The sequence below is a fragment of the Palaemon carinicauda genome, chromosome 3 (genome assembly GCF_036898095.1).
Source record: "Palaemon carinicauda isolate YSFRI2023 chromosome 3, ASM3689809v2, whole genome shotgun sequence".
Lineage (NCBI taxonomy): Eukaryota > Metazoa > Arthropoda > Malacostraca > Decapoda > Palaemonidae > Palaemon > Palaemon carinicauda.
Window position 1 is genome coordinate 61349021 of NC_090727.1, and position 23747 is coordinate 61372767.

At 41.4% G+C, this 23747-nt stretch overlaps 1 protein-coding gene across 1 annotated transcript in view; it reads left to right on the forward strand.

Moving 5' to 3' along the window:
• The window catches only part of LOC137638306 (uncharacterized protein CG43867-like), a 183059-nt gene that overhangs the window by 121802 nt on the left and 37510 nt on the right, over positions 1–23747 (forward strand). The window contains 3 exon segments of the mRNA XM_068370367.1: positions 22159–22397; positions 23036–23213; positions 23318–23477. Of these exon segments, the coding sequence (XP_068226468.1) occupies positions 22159–22397; positions 23036–23213; positions 23318–23477 (577 nt within the window).

Consider the following 23747-nt stretch of genomic DNA (forward strand, 5'->3'; position numbering starts at 1 on the left):
CCTTCAAATCCTAAAATGGGCGGAACAGAAGCACATCATCCTGACGGAAAGGTTCATTCCGGGGAAGAACAACGTCCTAGTAGACGGCCTCAGCAGGGCGGGGCAAGTGGTAGCGACAGAATGGTCCCTACACCCACAAGTGGCAAGCTACATTATCCAGATGTGGGGATCCCCGGTAATGGACCTGTTTGCAACAAGGTTGAACGCTCAACTCCCCATATTCTGTTCTCCTGTCCCAGATCCGAAGGCGGCAATGGAAGACGCCTTTCAGCACAAGTGGGACGGTCTAGACGTGTACGCTTTCCCCCCCTTCTCTCTGATAAGACAAGTCCTCAACAGAGTAAGGGCAGCAACCAACCTAAGGATGACTTTGGTAGCGCCTTGGTGGCCGGAGAGAGAATGGTTCGCGGACCTAAAGAACCTCACCATTCTACCTCCTTGGCCTCTGCCCGACAGGTCAGACCTATTAAAACAACCACACTTTCACAGAAACCCACAAGCCCTTCGTCTTCACGCCTGGAGGTTATCCAGCGACTCCTGAAGAACCAAGGGTACTCCGGCAAGACAGCCAGGAGGATGTCGCTGTACCTGAGGAAATCATCCACAGCCGTCTACCAGTCTAAGTGGACGGTATTCGTGAAGTGGTGCAGGGACAAGAAGATAGAGCCCTTAGAAGCGTCAGTGCCCGTGATAGAAGACTTCATGGTACATCTCAGGGATAAGTTAGCCATGTCAGTCCCAGCGATTAAGGGAGTTCGGGCGGCCCTGGGTCAAGTCTTTCTTCTCAAGGGCATAGATCTAGGCTCCTCCAGGCATATCTCCATGCTTATCAGGGCTTTCGAACAATCATGCCCCCCTTCCGCCCCTAGAATCCCGAGTTGGGACTTGGCGCGAGTCCTAGATATGCTACGGAAACCACCATTCGAGCCATTAAAGGACATTGATGACAAGAATCTCACGTTCAAGGCGGTCTTCTTGCTAGCACTAGCCTCAGCTAAGAGGGTTGGCGAGCTACACGGACTGTCATTTGAGGTGGAGCACTCTAGGGGATGGAAGGAGGTAATCTTTAAGTTTGTCCCATCCTTCGTCGCCAAGACTCAGAACCCCTCGGTGTGGGATCCGAGGTTTGAGAGCTTTTCTATTCCGGCAATCCCGAATAAAGGAAACCCGGAGGACCTAAAATTGTGCCCGGTCAGGGTTATTAGGAAATACCTTAAGAGAACGGCAAACCTCCGCCCGTCTATTAAGAATCTCTTCGTCTCATGGGGTAAAACAAGAAAAACATATCCAAGAATACAGTTTCGTTCTGGCTCAGGCAAGTGATCATGCAAGCCTACTTAAAGGAAGGACTTCCAACACCGGGGAAACCCAGGGCTCACGATGTTAGGGGCATTAGCACCTCCCTAGCATTCGAGAAGAACATGTCGGTAGCTCAGGTTCTTCAAGCGGGAACTTGGTCCAACCAGTCAACCTTCACTGCACATTATCTCAAGGACTGTACGAGAAGGTCCCTAGATGGGTTTTCCATCGGGCCGGTCATCTCAGCCCTTCATTCGGTTTGACGGCTCAAGCCCCAGGCTCAATCGCGAAACATAAAGAATCTAGACACAAGAATCTGAGTTCTATTTTTTCCCTTTTTCTCACTTTTCTCGTACTATCAGTCGTCATCAAGAATATCGCTCATTACACAAGTCTCAAATTCGCCAATATCAAGCACAACGAAGACATTGCAGAAGGGTAAGTGTTATATCACACTTAATGAGTCTCTTGTGTAGTTTATCCTACTGTCCATTGGGGTCAGGGGCTAAGGGCACTCCCTCCTCCTAAGGTGTAAGTCTCCTAAGAAAGTGTTTCGAGGTAAGTCTCTGTGTCGGAACAAATCACAAATTTTAAGTAATTTGTATTTTTCCTAACATACTTACCGAGAAACACTTTCGAGTTATGGCCCCCCCAATCGTCCCCGCAGTGCCTCACTGACCTCGAGTATTGTTCCTTACATAAAACTTACTGCCGGGTCGATCTCAAAGCCACGCGACCTTCATTAGGCATTGCCCCCAGGTCACGTTCTCTCCCGCTAATCAGGACACTATAGAACATGGAGGTAGGGTAAACTACACAAAACTCTGGTCGTCTGAGAGGAGTTACCAGTAACCTCCCAAGAAAGTGTTTCTCGGTAAGTATGTTAGGAAAAAGACAAATTACTTAAAATTTGTGATATTTTTTTGTTTTTCTATGTAAATATTTGCTCTGGACCTGTGAATTAAACCAATCAAAGATCAACTTGTGGTTGTAGAGGTATTGGGAATTTGGGAAAATGTACAACTGTAAAGTGACCTAAAAAATGACTTACTAGGCTGAGCATTCATGGTCTTTCTGATCGAATATAAAGTATGGTAAAGTTCAGTACCATCACTTTTCTGGGAACCCTTTGAGCAGCTTTCATTTTGCTGTATTCCATATCTATGGAGAAGTGAAGGAAGCAGATCCTTTTTGTTTTAACGTAATCCCCTTGGTATTTTACTGGAGTTACAAGGAGCTGCCCCAGTTTGAGGTGAGTCGGCAGCCTTTTTCAGTACTAGAATTATACTTCTTCCATGAAATGAAAATGTCTTTGTGTGTGGGAATTACATGCATATATCTAAAACCCATAAAACTCCTCACAGTCATCACTGTATGTTTTGAAAAGCTATTTGAACATATCACGAGATTCATCACGTATGCCATCATCGTAAGGATTCCAGTCCGGTTCCGGTGAGTCGACTTCGGCTTCGTCGTCGCTTTCGTACTATGGCATTTGAGATCCTGCATTTTTTAAATGATTTTATACACAGATGGTTTTATGATTAAGCCGTCGTCCTGTACTACCGATATGAGATAAATTCATAAAAATTTCCTCTAATTTTGTATCTCGTCTTTAATAAAGGTCGCCTTATATGCGGAAATATACGGTAGTAACTTTATATAATTTTCTTTCATGCTAGGTGCTAGAAAAACTTTATATATCTCCACAAATAAACCTCATAGGAGGTGACGGATGTATACTTTCTGTTGGCAGGAGAGTGTCTGTCTCACTGTGAATTTACTAATGGTTCTTTGCATCACTCCTTTGGTGCCAGGTGCTGTTTGCCATTGACTTGTCAGACATTCCCATCCATTTCTTTCCACTTGGCTTTCTAACCTCTTTGATTTTACCTTGCTCTGCCTTTTAATTTTAAGAAAAAATGGTGTGGGCAAGTGGTATGAGAGTAAAAATTATGAATGTAAATTAGTGGTTATGTAAAAGTGATTTATAAGGGTATTAATATATTGGTAAATATCATTCATTTTACTCTTATTTTTTTTCCAAGTACATGTAGAGTACTGCTAGTGGTGTTGGATAAAGATGTTTTACAAAGGATAGAAGTCACCTCCTCAGCAAATACAGTACAACGCTTTCTTTCTCGTCTGTTCTTATTACACAGTTTATGCTAAATACAGTGGATGGAAACTGCAGACATGTGATTTCAGTCTTCTTCTTCTTCTTCTTTGTCTACATCTTTTCCCACTTCTATGTGGGGTCGATGTTTCTGGTCGGCTTTATCCATCTACCTCTGTCCCACACCTCATCACCGGTTAATCCCTTTGATCGAAGGTCATCCTTGATACAGTCCACCCACCTTCGCTTTGGTCTCCCTCTCCTTCTCGTTCCCTGTACCTGCATTTCCATCACTCTCCTCCCAATATACTGTTCATCTCTTCTCATGACATGACCATACCACCTCAATCTACTTTCTTGGATCTTATCTGATAGTTTTTTAACTCCTGCGGTACCCCTTATGACCTCATTCCGTATCTTATCTCTTCTTGTCCCCTCACACATCCATCTCAACATTCTCATCTCTGCCTCATCCATCTTCTTTATTCTGTCTTCTTTATTCTTGGTTTCAGTAGATTTTCTATTTTCAGAAGGGATCCTTTTATCATTTGAATTTCTTTGCTAGAGTATTACTGTATTTTATTTTTTTTTGTTTATTAGAGGCTACAAAAATTGAGGGGCTGGTCATCTATAGTACTGGTACACTACACCATTGGTTGTCCAGCACCTTTTGTTCCAGAGCCCTGCCAGATTAATGATTTTTCCAAACCATGAGAGGGCATTTAAACACTTGACTTGTTTGACTATTTATGGCATTATACCTCTAACTCTCTAATTATCTATGTCCTGTCTCCCGTAAGAGTAGTGGACTGTTAGAAACTTACATTATACAGTACACTCAGACCTTACCATTTACGTGATTGATATTTGTGAATTTGATTTTTCCCAGGAAAGTCCTAGAATTCAATAGAGCAATATTTATGGGCTTTTATTCACAATTATATAATACCTAATATCGGACAGGCCTTGAAATAGAAGACATTAAAGCCATTACACAAGGGGTTGAAGATTCACTTAGATTGTATATCAGTATCAGTATCAGCTCAACCTCTCTTGTTATATAAAAGAGTATGTTGTGCTATAATTGGCTTTTTATAACTCTTAACTTTTATGTCTTTTCAGTCAAGATAAATTGACACATAATTGTAAATGCATATTACTACAAAGACAAAAATACAGGAGAGCATACTTTACTCATATAACGGAGAAGTGTGAATTGAGACTGAGTTTTCAAGTAGGAGGGTAATACCGTGATGGCATTGTGTTTTTAATATTAGGTGTTATAAAAATGCAAATGCTTTTCTGTCTATAGTATTATGTAACATTCAGTAAAACAGTATTAAGGGATTTTGACGAAGGAAAAATCTATTTCTGGGGAGAGACCTGTGAGGCCCGGTGAAAGTCCTTCTTTTCTAATATAAATCTTCCAAATATACTAGAGAAAGATAAAAGCATGGAATGCAGAGGTTACAACCCTCGCGCGAGCACCTTGTTGATGTCGTATATCTAACAAGGGCGTGTGTAAACCACTATTCACAGGCTGCCTTCCATTTAGATAATCCCTTCATCAAAGGGGAGGGCCGTGACAGGCCATAGAGAATACAGTTGGGCTACCCTACCGACACCTACTACTCGCGCTCTCCAAGTCATCCTTCTGCAAGAACATATGGCTTGGCAAGGAAAGGGTGGGTCCGTACAAAAATAACCGGGAAGGGTTTCACCGGGCGTCACAGGTCTCTCCCCAGAAATAGATTTTTCCTTCGTCAAAATCCCTTTTCTGGGTCGATCTGTGACGGCCGGTGAAAATGTACCAGAGAATGCCTTCCAAGCCCAACAAAGTAATAACATAATGCGGAGAATACAATCACCATGTTCGACAATAATATAATATAATAATTTAAGAAATGCAATTACCAACTAGCCAAATGACATAGGGAGCGTAAGGCTACATAACTAAGACGACAAGGAATCAACTGAGTGTCAAATCGCAAAAGGCATCAAAACTTACATGTCTAAGCATATCTAAACCTTAAAGGAACAGTAACTACAATAACAGTTAAACCATAGGAATTAAACATGGCAAATATCATAGGGCTAACGAACTACCCAGGAGAGCGACGACGTGGTGTGAGTGGCGGGTAGGAGGGAGAAGAGAAGAGATGGAAGAAAGGAAGAAGCAGAGATTAATGGAGAGGTAATAGGCTCCCCGCTGCCATCGTCGGGAATTAAGGGCCTGTAAAATCTTTAGATAGTGGCGTAAGTCAACCATAGGGGATTTCCAACCCGTATATTTTTGTTTAAAAATCATCAAAGTCCCTGTTCTGGAAGTAATTGATGTAGGTATCTACTGTCCGTATATCATGAGCGTGGGGAAATGATTCCGGATTAGTATGTTTAAAGAAGTAGAGGATTTGTTGCCTGATGCCGTGAATGGAAATAGTAACTCCTTGTTCCCCGATAACCAAGGGGCCAGACGAGCGGGTGGCAGTTCTAGCTAAAAAGGGCCTTGAGAGTAGTGACTGAACACAGAGAAAATATCCTGGGGAAGAAGAATAATCTTCCGAGGGGAGCACCTATTTTGCGGATCCTCATTTCTTAGCTAGGAAATCATTGTCTGGAGAAAGGAGTTCTTCGGCTGTAGGGAGGAAATCTATGTTTTCCGGGTTCGTGAGAGAGCTGCTAGTTCTGATATTCCATCACCTGAGGCCAAAGCTGTTAGAAATAAAGTCTTCCTAAGAAGAGTGATCAAAGCAGGGTTCATTGTCCGTGTCCGGCGCAAGTTTTGAGGACACCGTTCATAGATCAGAGTCCTTTTGTGGCCAAACCGAAGGTCAAAGCCTAGCACATGTTTTTGGAATAGATGAGAAATAGGAATCAGCTAGGTTAATGTTAAACCCAACAAGGAAGATCTTCTTCAAAGCTTTCTTGATGGTGGTTAAAGTGCTAACTGTTAGGCCTTTGCCAAATAAGAACCTCAAGAAAGAGATGTCTATATTCGGAGACATACGAGTATGGTCTGAACTCTTAGGGAATCTGCTAGTTGTTAACGGCCGAATCATATTGGCGAATTGTCGAGTCCCTTTTGTCTGATTCGATGAAGAGATCGATTTCCGGTTCAATGTTCGCGTCTCTATGAGCTGCAACCTTCCTGTAGTCCACAAAGTCAGAGTTTCGGCTACCCTTGAGCAATCTGACACAGTGAGTTTGGATTACTTGAGTCAGTTTGGGGAACGGAATCTGGAAGGGACGGAGTTTCAACTTGAGGAAGAGAGGAAACCAACTGTTCTTGGCTAGTGAGGTGGTACTAAAACCACTGCCCCCCGCAAGGAGCGTAGTTTGTGTAAAAGTCTCATTAGAAGATTCACTGGGGGAAATAGGTAAACCTTCTTCTAATGGTTCCTGAGTATCCACCGGAATGAAATTATGTCTAGAGACCATTCTGACTCCAGTGGTTTCGTCCTGGCTAGTGAGTCTGCTCTCACATTCTGGACTCCCGCAAGGTGAGTTACTGACAGGATCCAGTTCTTTTCTGTTGGCCAGGCGAAGATAGTGACCAGGATCCGATTCAGGTTGGGTGAATTGGATCCTCCCCTGTTGACGCAGTGTACTGTACCACGTCTGTGCTGTCTGACACTACTCTGATGTGGCTCGACCTCGGAGGAGAGAGTCTCTTCAGGGTCAAGAACACTGCCATGACTTCGAGAACATTGATATGGGTCTGTATCATGGCGGGTGACCAAGACCCCTGAAACATCTGATGTTCGGAGTAATCCCCCCATCCACTTAGAGGCGCGGCTGTATGGAATGTCTCTTGTGGAGGTGGGAATTGTAGAGGAACCGATTTGGAGAGGTTCTTCGGTTCGGACCATGGGCGTAGTCTCATTTTCAAGACAGAGGGGATCTTCGAGACCTTGTCTCTTAACGGTACTGTAGCTCTCTTTCTCCAAACTCGATTGATGTCTTTGAATTTTTGTTATTGAAGTGAATTGGAGAAGGCCGATGATACTTTCTTAGGTTCTTGTGGACATCCGTTTGTGTTTGAGAAAATTCTTGATCTTGGAAGCTATTCCTCTTACCTTTTTGGAAGGGAGAGACAACGTGTGCTTCGAAAGGTGCCACTGAATGTCTAACCATTCTAAGTGGCCTGATGGTTGCAGGCGAGACTTTTGGAGATTGATTGGAAATCACAGGTTGTCGAGAAATCGAAGTACTTCCTTCGTAGCTCTGTTGCCTTCTATGGCCGACCGGGCCCAAATGAGCCAACCGTCCAGATAAGCCATGAACTGTATCTCTTGGTTCCTGAGTTGTTCTAACACTGTCTCTCCCAGTTTCGTGAATATCCTGGGATCAATGTTGAGGCTGAAGAGCCTGTCTTGAACGCAAAGGCTTTCCTGCCTAGGCGGAAACCCAGATAAGGAGAGAAGTTTCGAGCTATAGGCACATGATAACCGTCTTCGGTAAGATCGACAGAGGTGGTGACGGCCCCACGAGGAAGTAAGGTCCGTACCTGAGAGATAGTCATCATCCGGAACTTGCCGCAGAGAATGTAAGAGTTTAGCTTTGACAAGTCCAGGTCCACTCTCAATGCCGACAAGCCTTTCTTTGGAATTGTGAACAGGCGGCCCTGGAACTTCGGTGATCGGTCCCGTTTGATTGCTTCCTTCTTGAGTAACTCTGTGGTGTACTCTTTCAGGATGGGAGTGGATTTCTGGGAGAGGGTCACTGGTGGAGGAGGAGGACCTTGTGGCCATTTCCACCTCAAACCTTTAGAGATTATGCTATGAGCCCACGGACTGGAGGTCCAATGGTCTTGAAAGTGGTAAAGTCTCTCCCCTACCGGGACTACCTCGTTGTGAGGGAGTGAACCTAGGTCCTTTCCTTCCCCGAGCCCCCTTTTTCCTAGGTCCGTCTTGATGGTGGGACTGTCTTCTACTCCTGTACCTTACTCTCTGATGTCCACGAAAGGAACCTGAGGGTTCAGAGCTAGGGTTGAATGCAGGCGAGGGCATCCAAACGGGGTTGGGCTGTGTACCTGGGGAAACAGTGAGGTATCCCACCTGATGAGGGGGGATCCGGATGCATAGTCGTCGAATCAGAGGAAGACTGTGATGTCGAGTGGGTAACTGACTATTGATGGCAGTGACCCCGGTTCGTTTTGTAGAGGGCAACTCTCTGCTTCTTCCTGAAGAAAGCTTGCTTTTGGTCTTCGACCTTCTTCCTGGAAGTGAGGCCCCGCCTTTCCTGCATTTTTGGGTTTCTCTCGTATCATCTTGCAGAACCTTGTTCACCTCCTCCTGAGGGAAGAGGGTTTTACCCCATCAGGGGGAAACTATCAGCCTGCTCGATTCCTGTCTGATAGAGGCCACAGACAGAACGTATTTCCTACAACTAACCCGATCAGACCACCAAACGTGTAGGTCGAATTGGAAGGGCAGAGATTGGTTCTTCATGAATATCCGAAACAAAGTCTCAGTGGGATAAACCGAGGCTAGGGTCTCCCCGAGGTGGGGTCCGGCTCTTTAAGAGCCGGCATGGCTGAACCTTCTTGTCAGCTTGAATAGTAAGACCTGTCCAATTATCCGTAATAGGCAAGGTAACAATGATAGCCGTTGTAGATATGGCGTATTCCCCATTGTGTGGGGTGATCTTGGAATTATCGTACCCCCCAGACCGACAACATCCTGGTCCAGACAGATCGGGCCTGCCCTTTAGGAAATAATACCGTTACCTTCGGTACCTTGCCTAACCTAACCACTTCATGCTCTTTCAATCGAACGAATCCGTTGAATGGGTATTCTAGTCCCTGAAAGTAAATTCTAGGTCCTCCAGAGGGCGGACGTCTATGCCATCCAGAGTTATGGTACCATCCATATATGGGACATGTAAGGCAAATTTCTATGTGTTGTTTTTATCGAAGGAGGTTACTTCGATACTCCTGGGGCTGTAGGGGGAGACATCCGAGTTCCTGAACGGATCCGACTCACCACCATATCTTTGAGCTCCGTCATAGCCCCCTAGAATGTGTTGTATCTGCTCTTTAGCCCTACCCTTGGCTTTTAGCAGTCACGGTTTTATGCAAGGAATATGAACATCAGGATCCTTTGAGGGTCCTAGGTCGGTGCCGCAGGTAATTGCAAAGCTGAAGGCTCCAAACTCATCACCACCTACCTGCCCATCCATGGGGTCGATGTCCAACCCTAGAGAGGACACTCCGAGGAGATAGGGTCCTCTAGATGGAGCATTCCTTCCAAACCTTAATACCCAAGGGCGGGGAGCCGCTCTCGCAGGCCGGAGAGATTCACCATCGTCCTGAAAGAAGTGAGGGGATTAGTGATGAAGGAGAAGACCGTTCTCAATAAGTAATGCATACATAAATCCGGATCAAATTCAATCATCGCCCAAGTATACCAAATAGAAACATTAGAACCAACTTAACTCATGGGTCAGGAGTAGGGAGGACAGCTCGTAGCAGATCGTGCATGACTCCGGGAACCATACTATGTAGGCGGACCTTCTGTAATAGAAAGGAGACATAAGTCTGGATGTTCCTTGAAACTCTGGTTAGTGATCCCATTCACAGGCTGGGATCAACCAAATCAGTATAACTAAAAATAATGGCTATTTTTATGCATATATTTGATTATAAATATGAAGTATAAACTAGAAATAACAAATAATGGCTATTTTTATGCATATATTTGATTATAAATATGAAGTATAAACTAGAAATAACGGTTATATTTATGCATATATTTAATTATAAATATGTATAAATATGTACAAATATGGATAAATATCCATACTACATCGTGTTCAAAATAGAAATAAATTTCTACTCAGTACTTGGGATCGAATTGTAATAACCAAGAACGAAGAATAACGACAACGTAACAATTAAACATAAAGATATAGTCTAAATCAAGCACCCTCCTGAGGCGTGAACATAACTATAACAAAGACTAGATCGATATTCTTCGTCCAAATTGGACTTGCTAGCAAATAAATACCATAGTAACAAACAATAATAAATAATGATAATAATATTGGTCATAAAACGTAAGTGATATAACCTAGATGACAGAGTACCAGAAGGGCAATATCAACTTGAAAAACTACCGAATCGAACAAAACCAAAATGGCTGCCGATACCGAGGACGGCCAAGCCTCTTCCAAAATTAAAATCCACATTACTGGAACGAGAACAAATGCCTGGTACTGAAAAAACTGTCAAAACAAACTACGGTACTTAACATTGGTGAAGGTGAAGTAGCAACGTCAGTCATGTTGAATTAATGACAATCACTTCCGAAACACACCTAACAAAATAAAAACAACTTAGCGGGCAAGTCCAAAACAGAAGGATGACCTGGAGAGCGCGAGTAGTAGGTGTCGGTAGGGTAGCCCAACTGTATTCTCTAGGGCCTGTCACGGCCCTCCCCTTTGATGAAGGGATTATCTAAATGGAAGACAGCCTGTGAATAGTGGTTTACACACGCCCATGTTAGATATACGACACCAACAAGGTGCTCGCGCGAGGGTTGTAACCTCTGCATTCCATGCTTTTATCTTTCTCTAGTATATTTGGTAGATTTATATTAGAAAAGAAGGACTTTCACCGGCCGTCACAGATCGACCCAGAAATTGTATATTTGTCTTTTCTCTCAAGACATATACAAGGTAGTAGGTTGGCCAGGGCACCAGCCATCCATTGAGATACTACCGCTAGGGAGTTACGGGGTCCTTTGACTGGCCAGACAGTACTACATTGAATCTTTCTCTCTGGTTACGGTGCACTTTCCCTTTGACTACACATAGACCGAATAATCTGGCCTATTTACAGATTTTCCCGTCTTCATATACCTGACAACGTTGAGTTTATCAAACATTTTTTTTCTTCACTCAAGGGGTTAACTAATGCACTGTAATTGTTCAGTGGCAACTTTCTTCTTGGTAAGGGTAGAAGAGAATCTCTGACCATGGTAAGCAGCTCTTGTAGAAGAACACCAAAAGCAAACCATTGTTCTCTTACAATTAGAAATACAAAGAGAACACTTACAACCTATATTTAATAATGTACTAACCATACTGTATTTTTATCATGTAAATTACTTTTAAAAAATTGATTTAGATGAAAGAAAAACCTATTTTTGGGAAGGTACTGTGCGGTCACCAAGGATTTCATGTAAAATTCTAGAACAGAGAATCCAATACAACATAAGAATATTATATTCCTCTGTTCTAGAACTTCACAGCACATTAACCCCAAAAATGGTATATTGACCTCGGAGCAATATTTCTGTAGCTTTTACCTTTGCTACACGTTACATTTAAGTGATGGTAAAATTGAACAATTTTATAATGAGCAAAAAGCCAAACCAATATATAATTTATCAATTTGTGACACTACCTCAACTGTAAGATTGCTGCATAACATTACATAAAATGTGCAACTGTAAGTTTATGTATATTCTCAACATTTTAGGAATCTGTAGCTCACTAAACAGGATGAAAATTATTTTTCCGTTAACTCAGAAGATTGATAAACATGTATCTGTAAATTGACAACATAGTAATACACTTTATTGATGATATTCAGTTGCAATATTTTGTGCCCAAACTGTTATTGATAAAAACTTAATGGATAATCTGATTTTAATGTTATCTACAAAATCTATGAAAATATTATATAAACAAATTCTGATACTGTATATTTTTTTCTGTACACATCACTAAAGTTCTCTATTGACTTTTCAAAGATTGTTTCCTTTTTATGACCCCTCTTTAACACGTATATCATCTTTCCAGGTTGTTTAAGAAACTCAAAGTTTATCCATATATTGTACTCCCTATTCGCATTACACACATATGCCATATCCGTACAGGGAAAAGCATCTACAGTGCCTATATTGTACTCCCTATTCGCATTACACACATATGCCATATCCGTACAGGGAAAAGCATCTACAGTGCCTACTTTGGCACATTATAGACACTATTAATGACACTTTATAGCATTCCTTCAATCCACAGCTGCGTTTACGTCCTTCCGTAAAGTTGTAATTATTGGCTCCCTTTATACTCTATCTAAATTTCTTTAACTTTACCTTGGCCAAATTTTATCCTCATCTGAAGAACAAATCTTTTGGGAAAACCCTGGAGTAAAGGAATGTAACTCTATTGTCTCATTAGTATATATAGTTCTCTTTACTAAGGATAATACAATCGTCATTTGTTGTCAACTGTTTATATATTCTCTTATCTATTTGCTCATTTGGTACAATCCCTTTAAAAACTTGTGTTTCATATCTAAAGCAAGGTTGACTCGTTCGTTTTTAGCGTATCGTTTGATTACATGCTCATCTAACATTGGAAATATTTAATCGTAATCTGAAGACCTCTGTGATGTACATCCTAATCAGTAATGCATTTCAGATTTTTATGAGATCATTTTTAATTTTTAAATATTTAACTTAGCCGGTGAATATATAATAGCTGCAACTCTGCGGCTCGACAGAAAACACACTCAAAAAACTCGCGAGCGATCGCTATGAAGGTTGCGGGTGTGCCCACCAGCGCCAACTGTCGGCCAGATACCACTCTTGTATGTAAACAAAACCTTCAATTCTTCTCTGTCGACGTTGACGACAAGACGTATCAATACTCGCTGTAGAACCTGGAGTTTTCTCAACATATTTGGTGAAGTACTTCATTTTGGTTTGAGCTTTCGCAGTGCAGGTGTTTTATCTTCATCTTAAATCTTGAACTCATTTTTGGATAGATTTAATTTTTGATAACAAAGAGAGTATGGACTTTCTTTGACTTTTAAATGGCCGACCCTTCCCTTAGACGGAAGTGTGTTTAGGCTTTTAGCAATTATCTTATCACGTTATAAATTAATTATAGATTTTCCTCTATATATTTTATATCTCACCGCCTTTATTAGGCCTCTTTGATTAACTTTCCATTTATAATAAACATGAAAAATAAATTTTAATGATTTGTTTATATGCGACCTTTCCTGAGAGTAGGCGGTCCTAACTTGGAAACCGAAGTAAACAACGTTGAGCCCTTTCAATCGTAAATAGCTTTTAAAGAGCTAATGATTTAAAACTTTTTAAATGAATATTTTTTAATAGATATTTTATGAAAGATTTTCTTTGAATAGTCTTCGTACTGTTTCAAAGATGAACTAACGTTTAGTTTGTTTATGCTACGCAGTTTGCGCTCTATCGTTACGATAGAGAGAGAGAGTATCACGGTTTCACTTTGCAGAAAGAGTAAATCGATTCTGACGTTTTGTTCATTCTTCTTTCAAAGCTTAAATGTTTTAAATTCTATTTTAAAGGAACTTTTTAATTGAAAAACCTTTCAGTTTTTTTTTTTCCTTTGGTCAAATAACATGTTTTTTTGACGAAACGTAAGTGGGCTCTTCTCTTAGGTGCGAAATCAAGAGAGAGAGAGAGAGAGAGAGATAGAGACGGAGGGAGAGAGAGGAGAGAAAACGTTCCGTTCAAGCGGGTAACGTTGTTCTCGAGTTACTCTCGTCCCTAGTCTCTGTACGGGGAGAAAGGATAAAACGTTTTTAGTTTTTTATTCTCGTCCCCAGGCAATGTACGGTGAGAGATTGAAAACGTAGTTTTGAATGAACTAGTGTTTAGTCTCTTCCCCAGCCACTGAATTTTTTATCTTAAAATATGTTTACTGTTTTTTGCTGGTATTAATGTGCTTGCATTATACGACTGATTTCGCAATTACAACCTTTTGATGAGGGTAGAATTGCGTGCTTCAGGTAGAAATCAGTTTTATTCATACCTGATGTGAATTGTTAAAAGATTCGATTTCAGTGAAATAAGTGCAAAACAGAAAATCGTAGTGATAAAGTGATATTGCGCAAAGTATCAGTGTTGCGACCGAGGGTTCGTCTGTTCGTGCCTGTCGTTCGCCTAGTCCGGGACCTCTTGCAAGCTCCCAAGCCCAGGGGAGAAGTAATGTCGTACGACTTATGGGTTCGAGAGGCCTTGATCAGCGAACAGACGTTCCCTCTATGGTATCGGGTGTATCTTACCAAGATCACCCCTACCATAAGGCGAGAGAGACGATTTTCTCCTAGTCATCCGAAGGCTTTTCGCATAAGAAACCGTGAAACAAGGTTTCGAGGCCCTATAAGCGAAAGTCAGTCCTTTCAGGACAGGTCCAGCGTCCTGGTTGTAGCCATTAGGACAGCTCTGACCCTATGCAGTCATCGGAAGACTGCTCGCCGCCTAACAAAAGCGTAACACAGACTCCGAGAGTCTTTTTGTAGGCAAGGTTTTGCGGTCACAGACGTTACCCTCGTCTCTTACCGCAACCATTCCCGTTGATCCTAAATGGGTTGTACGGCAAGACATGCAGAATAAGCTTGCCTCCCTTATGGAAGACTATTCTGCCGATAAGTCCGTTGAGCCTAGCCGTTTATCTCATTGAGATCCTGGCTTTCAGCCACCCTAACGTTCCTTTGTGCGTCCTGTTGACGTTGGCGTAGCTAAGTCACGTCAGTCAGGTTGTTTAGAACCACACTCGATGCGGTCTCGTGTGGATTTTCAGCCACATTTGGACGTTAGGCCACTTGCTGATGCTCCTGTTGACGTTCAGGACGTTCGCTAACAATCGGAGTTGACTTGTTTTGACGCTGAGCGTCAACCTCCGCATTCTAGAGTTGTTTTGACTGCTCAGTCTAGGCGGTCAAAGCAGTCTCGAGTGGACGCTGTGAGTCCTCACGCACCTGTTGTTGTTGACAGTTCACAGACTGTCAAGCAGTTACATGACGTTGCGTCCTGGTCTCTCGCACCTGTTGTTGTTGACAGTTCACAGACTGTCAAGCAGTTACATGACGTTGCGTCCTGGTCCGCTACTAATGCACCAGTGCGTGTGGACTCTGCTTGTAAAGCATTGCCACCACGGTAGGTCTCTCCCTTGCTTGAGACTCAGCTATTATCGGACAAGGTTCCTTCAGATGAGGATGTTGCTGTTCCCCCTCCTACTGATATTCCCTTGAGGACTCTGTCAGACGGAGAGGAGCCTAAAGCTGCTTAGCCCTCTATGGACTTTAAATAAATCATGCTGATTTTTAAGGATCTTTGTCCGGATCTTTTTGTAACTGCTGCTCCTCGTTCGCCTAAACGTCAGAGCTTACACTAGGCCTAGCTACTTCGAAGCCGTTGTTTTATAAGCTAGTGCTCTCTCGCTCTCCTAGAGAGCTTTACGTTTGCTAGGCGACTGGTTTATCACCAGGAGGAGTTTGGGGGATACAGCCTTTGCTTTCCCTTCTTTTAAACTGGCTTATAGAGCGAGAGTCTGATATGACACGAGAGAAGTTCTCGGCTTGGGAGTTCCTGCCTCTGCCCAGATAGACTTCTCAAACCTCATAGACTCTCCCTGGCGCCTGGCCATGAGACGCTCAACTTCACAGCTGTTTTCGAGCCTTTGAAGTTTTGCTGTACAATTATGTCATGCATAAACAAGGCTTTCAGGGATGGCTCCAATGATCTGACAGCCACGTTCTCTGCAGGAACAAGTCCCTCAGGGATGGCTCCATGATTTGGAAGCCATGTTCACTGCAGGAGTACGTAAGAGGCAAGTGCGCTCAATGTGTTCATTGTCAAGACAAACTTCACGATGAAGTCTACCAGGCTGTCTTGACAGCATTTATGGAAGGCGACTGGATGGTCTCTCTCGACCTTCAGGAGGCATACTTCCACATTCCTATACACCCGGATTCCCAACCGTTTCTGAGGTTTGTTTACAGGAATGTGGGGTACCAGTTTCGAGCCCTGTGCTTTGGCCTCAGTCCTGCGCCTCTCGTGTTTACGAGGCTCATGAGGAATGTGGCAAGATCCCTCCATCTATCGGGGATCCGAGCCTCCATGTACTTGGACGACTGGCTTCTCAGAGCATCGTCCAGTCATCGCTGTCTGCAGGATCTACATTGGACGTTGAGTCTGGCCAGGGAGTTTGGACTTGTGGTCAACCTAAAAGTCCCAACTGATCCCATCCCAGATTATTCTATTTTTGGGGATGGAGATTCGCAGTCAAGCCCTGCTCGAAGTCCAACTAATGCTGAAAAGAAAACGTTTATTCAGTCAGGAGTTGGAACAGTCTCGTAGGGACTCTCTCATCCCTGGAGCAGTTTGTCTCACCAGGGAGACTACCCCTTCTGCCTCTCCGGTTCCATCTAGCCTCTCACTGGAACTAGGACAAGACATTAGAGACGGTATCATTCCCAGTCTCCGAACCAATAAAGGCATGCCTGAAATGGTGGGACAGCAATATCAGTCTGAGAGAGGGACTATCCCTAGCAGTCAAGAACCCAAACCACGTTTTGTCCTCAGACGCGTCGGGTTTGGGTTGGGGTGCGACCCTGGACGGTCGGGAATGCTCGGGTCTGTGGACCTCAAGTCAGAAGAGCATGCACATCAACGGCAAGGAGCTATTAGCAGTCCACTTGGCCTTGATGATATTAGAAAGCGTCTTCGAAACTAAGTGGTAGAGGTCAACTCAGACAACTCCACAACTTTGGCGTACATCTCCAAGCAAGGAGGCACACACTCCTTCACGCTGCTCGAGATCGCAAGGGACCTTCTCTTATGGTCTAGAATTCGAGGCATCTCCCTGTTGACGAGATTCATCCAGGGGGACTTGAACGTCTTGGCAGACTGTCTCAGTCGGAGGGGTCAGGTGATACCCACGGAATGGACCCTCCACAAGGACGTGGGCAAGAGTCTTTGGGCTTCTTGGGGTCAACCAACTATAGACCTCTTTGCCTCCTCGTTGACCAAGAGGTTACCAATCTTTTACTCTCCAGTCCTAGATACAGAAGCAATCTACATAGACGCGTTTCTACTGGATTGGTCTCTTCTGGACTTTATGCATTCCCACCATTCAAGATAGTCAACAAGGTACTGCAGAAGTTCGCCTCTCACGGAGGGACAAGGTTGGCGTTGGTTGCTACCCTCTGGCCCGCGAGAGAATGGTTCACCGAGGTACTTCAATGGCTGGTAGACTTTCCAAGAAGTCTTCCTCTAAGGGTAGATCTGTTACGTCAGCCCCACGTAAAGAATGTCCATCAAAGCCTCCCCGCTCTTCGTCTGACTTCCTTCACACTATCGAAAGACTCTCAAGAGCTAGAGGTTTTTCGAAGGAGGCAGTCAGTGCGATTGCAAGAGCTAGGAGAGCTTCTACCATTAGAGTATACCAGTCAAAGTGAGAAGTCTTTCGAGACTGGTGCAAGTCAGCATCTGTGTCCTCGTCCAGTACCTCTGTAGCCCAAATCGCAGATTTTCTTTTACATCTGAGAAAGGTTCGCTCCCTTTCAGCTCCCACGATTAAGGGCTACAGGAGCATGTTGGCTTCGGTCTTTCGACATAGAGGCTTAGATCTTTCCAACAATAAAGATCTCCAAGATCTCCTTAAGTCTTTCGAGACCTCTAAGGAACGTCGTTTGGCAACTCCTGGATGGAACTTAGACGTGGTCCTAAGGTTCCTCATGCCATTACATTCAGCCTCCCTGAAGGATCTCACCCACAAGACACTTTTCCTAGTGTGCTTGGCTTCGGCTAAAAGGGTCAGTGAACTTCATGCCTTCAGTAAGAACATCGGCTTTTCTACAGAAAAAAGCCACTTGTTCACTTCAACTTGGTTTCCTGGCCAAGAATGAACTGCCTTCTCGTCCTTGGCATAAATCTTTTGATATTCCTTGCTTATCAGAGATCGTAGGCAACGAACTGGAAAGAGTATTATGTCCTGTTAGAGCTCTTAAGTTCGATTTAGCTCGTACTAAGTCATTACGAGGGAAATCTGAGGCATTATGGTGCTCAGTTAACCCTGGATAGGTACGGTCCTCGGACACCCCTTTAAGGGTATACTCGGACGCGAACGACCCCGACGCCAAAAAAAATTCTTGAAAAATCAGTTTTTGCAGTAACCTCCTTTTTTCTTTTGCCAAAAAAAACTTCAATGAATGCTTAAAACAACTGTAAAGATAAATACTACTCATCTGCAGAAAAACTATTTATTATAAATATTTTAAAAAATTAAGTAGAAAAAAAAAAGACCTGACATAAAAATTCATAAAAAAAAGTTTATACATATATACACAAATCCTTTTAGGAATTGATTCTTGAATGTTTAGGACACATCTTGATGTATTTTGGATGAAGTCAGACCCATGGAGGTGAAGATCTGAAATGAGAAAAAAAGGGTAACTTTTTTTGGCCAAAAAAAATTGTCCAAATTTCATGAATTTTTTTGGGTACCCAAATGAAATAGGAAGTGGCTAATTTTTTTAGGGAATAAACATATGTTATCCTAAAATAGAAATATGTAAAAAAATCTTCATTATTTTGTAAATTACATTTATATCAGGGGCCATATCTAAAGGTAATTTTTTGAGTACTTGGAAATTTCGTAAAAAAATACATATATTTAATATATAATATGATATTTATGCAGGTAAAAATATACCAAAATATCACAAATTCTATAGGGAACAAGAATATATATAGATAGGGCAGCTTACGCTTCGGATATGTCCACAAAATGGCCGCCAACCACACTGACTCAGACTCCCTAATCTGCCACTTGAAATGTAGGAAGGGTATGTCAATTTAAAGGTGTTATTTACTAATCTAATTATTATTGGATATGCATAAAAATTGTATGGTGGGTTGCTGGATAATTGTCGATTATTTTACGACTATAAAATTAAAATTCTGACCCAAAAAATTTTTTTTGAAGGGAAATAAAATCGAAAAAAAAAATGTAAAACAATATTTTAGCTAAAAAAATTTGATGATATTCAATCAAAAAAAAAGTAAACAAAATTTTCCGACAAATAAACATCTAGAGGAATCATTACTCTGTGATAGTTCCTTAGTACGTAGTAATTTTGAAAGAATTGGGAAAAAACGAAAAAATGGCAATCACCGGAAAATCGAACACATACCTATATATACGCCATATCTGGCTAAAAAAAAGATAGGCATGGGTAGCCAGATCATCTAAAAACACTTTCAAACACTATAAAAATATAAGTTTTGCGACACTACTTGCCAATTCCTTACGGTAACATGACTAAGCAAAAAAATGCAAAACAAATAAAAAGGGGCACTCGTGGAAAAATAACCATTCTAATATACGGCATTTCAGAAAAAAAAAAAAAATTTCAGCCACGTGCTAGGCAAACCATCAAGGCATATTTTCCGACAAATAAACATATAAATGAAATATTACTCTGTGATAGTTCCTTAGTACGTAGTAATTTTGAAAGAAATGGGAAAAAACGAAAAAATGGCAATCACAGGAAAATCGAACACATACTTATATATACGCCATATCAGGCTAAAAAAAAATAGGCATGGGTAGCCAGATCATCTAGAAACACTTTCCAACACTATAAAAATATAAGTTTTGCGACACTACTTGCCAATTCCTTACGGTAACATGACTAAGCAAAAAAATGCAAAACAAATAAAAAGGGGCACTCGCGGAAAAATGCCCAACATTCTAATATACGGCATCTCAGATAAAAAAAAAGACATGCACGTGTTAGCCCAACCATCAAGGCACACTTTCTAACACATAAACATGAAAAAAAAATCAATAATATACGGCAATTCCTTACTACGTAGTAATTTTTACAAATATTGAAAAAAAAACAGAAATTGGCAACCGCAGTTAAATACCCAATATACCAATAACTACGTCGTATCTGACAAAAACAAAATCACGCATGGGTAGCCAGATCATCTAGACACACTTTCCAACATTAAAAAAGCAAAAGTTTTACGACACTATTTCGCAATATCTTACGGAAAAATGACTTGGCAAAAAAATTAAAAAAAATTAAAAAGGGACACTCGCGGTAAAATGCCCGACATTCTAATATACGACATCTCAGATAAAAAAAAAAGACATGCACGTGTTAGCCCAACCATCAAGGCACACTTTCTAACACATAAACATGAAAAAAAAATGAATAATATACGGCAATTCCTTACTACGTAGTAATTTTTACAAATATTGAAAAAAAAACAGAAATTGGTAACCGCAGTTAAATACCCAATATACCAATAACTACGTCGTATCTGACAAAAACAAAGTCATGCATGGGTAGCCAGATCATCTAGACACACTTTCCAACACTAAACAAGCAAAAGTTTTACGACACTATTTGGCAATATCTTACGGAAAAATGACTTGGCAAAAAAATGAAAAAAAATGAAAAAGGGGCACTCGCGGTAAAATGGTCCTCATGGTGATGAACGACATTTTAACTAAAAAAAAAAACATGCACATGGTAGCCAAACAATCCACCAAGACTTTCCACAACTGATAACCTATACAAGTTGCACCATTCTACGACAATTTCATAATACGTAATAACTTTGATAATTATGCAAACTACCTCAGAAGGGTAAACTCGGACGCGAACGACCCCGACGCGTCTCAGAAATCGGGGAAGGAGTACAGCTACAGCAATGCACATCTGGACACTACTAGAGCGTGTAGGGGAGACACCTCCTGCAGGTCGATCACCCACAAATTCAGTCACGGGGGTGAGTCACGTGAGAAAAACCTGTTTTTTTTTGACGCTCGGGGTCGCAAACGACCCACCGTACCTATCCAGGGTTAAGAAACCTTCATTGCCTATGTCAAAGAATTCTTTGTCATATTTTATCAGATTTTTTTAATACGAGAAGCTCATTCTCACTTGAATGAGAAAGACCGATGTTTGCTTAAGGTTAAGATGCACGAAGTTAGAGATATAGCAACCTCCGTGGCCTTCAAGCAAAATAAATCTCTGCAAAGTATTATGAACGCGACTTTTTGGAGAAACAAGTCAGTGTTCGCGTCATTTTACTTAAAAGATGTCCAGACTCTTTACGAGGACTGCTACACACTGGGTCCATTCATTGCAGCGAGTGCAGTAGTGGGTGAGGGTTCTACCACTACACTTCCCTAATTCCAATATCCTTTTAATCTGTCTCTTGAAATGTTTTTAATATTGTTTTATGGGTTGTTCGGAAGGCTAAGAAGCCTTTCGCATCCTGATTGATTTGGCGGGTGGTCAAAGTCATTTCTTGAGAGCGCCCAGATTAGGGGTTTGATGAGGTCCTGTTGTATGGGTTGCAGCCCTTGATACTTCAGCTCCTGGGAGTCTGTCAGCATCCTAAGAGGATCGCTGGGCTCCGTGAGGAAGACAGACTTACAAGGCAGAGTAATCGTCTAAGTCAACTTCCTTACCAGGTACCTATTTATTTTGGTTTTGTCATATTGATAACTGTCAAAATGAAAAAACTCTTAGATTTTACGCTGTAAACATAATTAACTCTGGTCTCTACCCACCTCCTTGGGTGTGAATCAGCTATTATATATTCACCGGCTAAGTTAAATATTTAAAAATGATATTTTAATTATAAAATAAATTTTATAATATACTTACCCGGTGAATATATAAATTAAATGACCCTCCCTTCCTCCCCAATAGAGACACAGCGGGACGAGAAGAATTGAAGGTTTTGTTTACATACAAGAGTGGTATCTGGCCGACAGTTGGCGCTGGTGGGCACACCCGCAACCTTCATAGCGATCGCTCGCGAGTTTTTTGAGTGTGTTTTCTGTCGAGCCGCAGAGTTGCAGCTATTATATATTCACCGGGTAAGTATATTCAAAAAAATTTATTGTATAATTAAAATATCATTTTTCAGAATCTGCTGTTGTGTGCAACTCGGTCGATATTCTTGTGTGACTCATCCGGAGCTCAAAAGGCCTCCCCTACATTAGGCAGTGGTCAACAACTTCCTGCTGATCCTAAGATTAACCCACCATCGTTCACTTTCATCCAGGGTTGGCAGTTCCTAGCCTTAGCCATTTCCCTCTTTGTGCCGAAAAATAATAAGCTCCTGTGGTATCTAAAACTCCACTTACAGAGAAATGCAGACACAAAGTGAGTACTTTCAAATGTAACTTTCAGTTTGGCTGCAGTGGGTTTTTGTTTGAGATCCAAAATATTACAATTTATTACTCAGTACAGTACTGCGTTCTATTTTCAGAGTTTGTATATTCTCGTAAACACAGATATAAAATGTATTTTGTGAACAGTGCAAACCATAGCTTATTTTTGTTCAAGAATAATGAAAAAATAATAAGTAAAGAAATACTGTAAATATTTGTGTAAGGTAAACTATTGTTTCATTAAAGTCAGTTATTGTGTTTGACCAAAAATGTATATATATACTGTACTGTACACCCTTTTTATTCTCGACCAAGGAAGTAATGATTATCTAAATTAGGAATTTAGTCCTTATTTTACGTGATGTAGCCACAGTTAAAAAATCTTAATTACAAACTTTATGATCATATTAAAATGAATAATTTTCCTATTCAGTAAAATACTGTAGTCTTTTGGCAAATTACTGAATAAAAATGTTCCTCTGTTATGCATTATTGATCACAGATCCTTTGCCTTATTTTACCCCTTTATTCATTGATACCGCTTTATTTTCCCTGAGATTATGTTTTCAATTTAATAACTTCTAGTTATTCTTTCGTTATCTTGACTAATTACCCTCGGTATATTAACAGGTCTGAAGTTGGAAAATATGCTGCATATTGTCAGCGAGCTCTAGAAAGAACCCTGGAGCTCGGAGGGCGAGAGGCAAAGCCTTCCCGAATGGAGGTTCTGTCTATTTTACTAAAAACTCCCTATCATCATTCATTGCCTCATGCTATACCTGTCCACTTCATCAATGGCACCTACCAGGTAAGAAAGAGCAGAATTATTACAATAGAAATATGCCTTGAAAATATCATAGATCATTAACCGCCTTCGTTATCGTGTAATCCAATTCTTATTTTCAATTCTAGGTTATTGGTTTTGATGGGTCTACTACTATTGACGAATTTCTTACTTCTCTAAATCAAGAAATTGGGTGTCGGGATGTTCACCAATCTGGGTTTGCTCTCTTTTCTGACGATCCTATTGAAAAAGACCTAGAACACTGTCTTAATCATAATGCAAAGGTTTGTATTCTTGTTTGTGGTGTTTTATTTTTTCTATATAAGAAAAAGTGTGTTATCCAACAAATTACAAATCAAAACAAACAATTTTGAAAATTACAGTACAGTAGTTAGTGAAAATTCTCTTGGTCCTTTTATACTGTACATACTGTAACTTCCTGGAAGGATATAGTATAGTACTGTATGTCTTGCAGTCATTTCCCTCGTGTTATGATGTAGTAGCTAAAGAGCATTAAAATTATGGAAATAAAATATAATGAATGTAATGAGAAGTTAC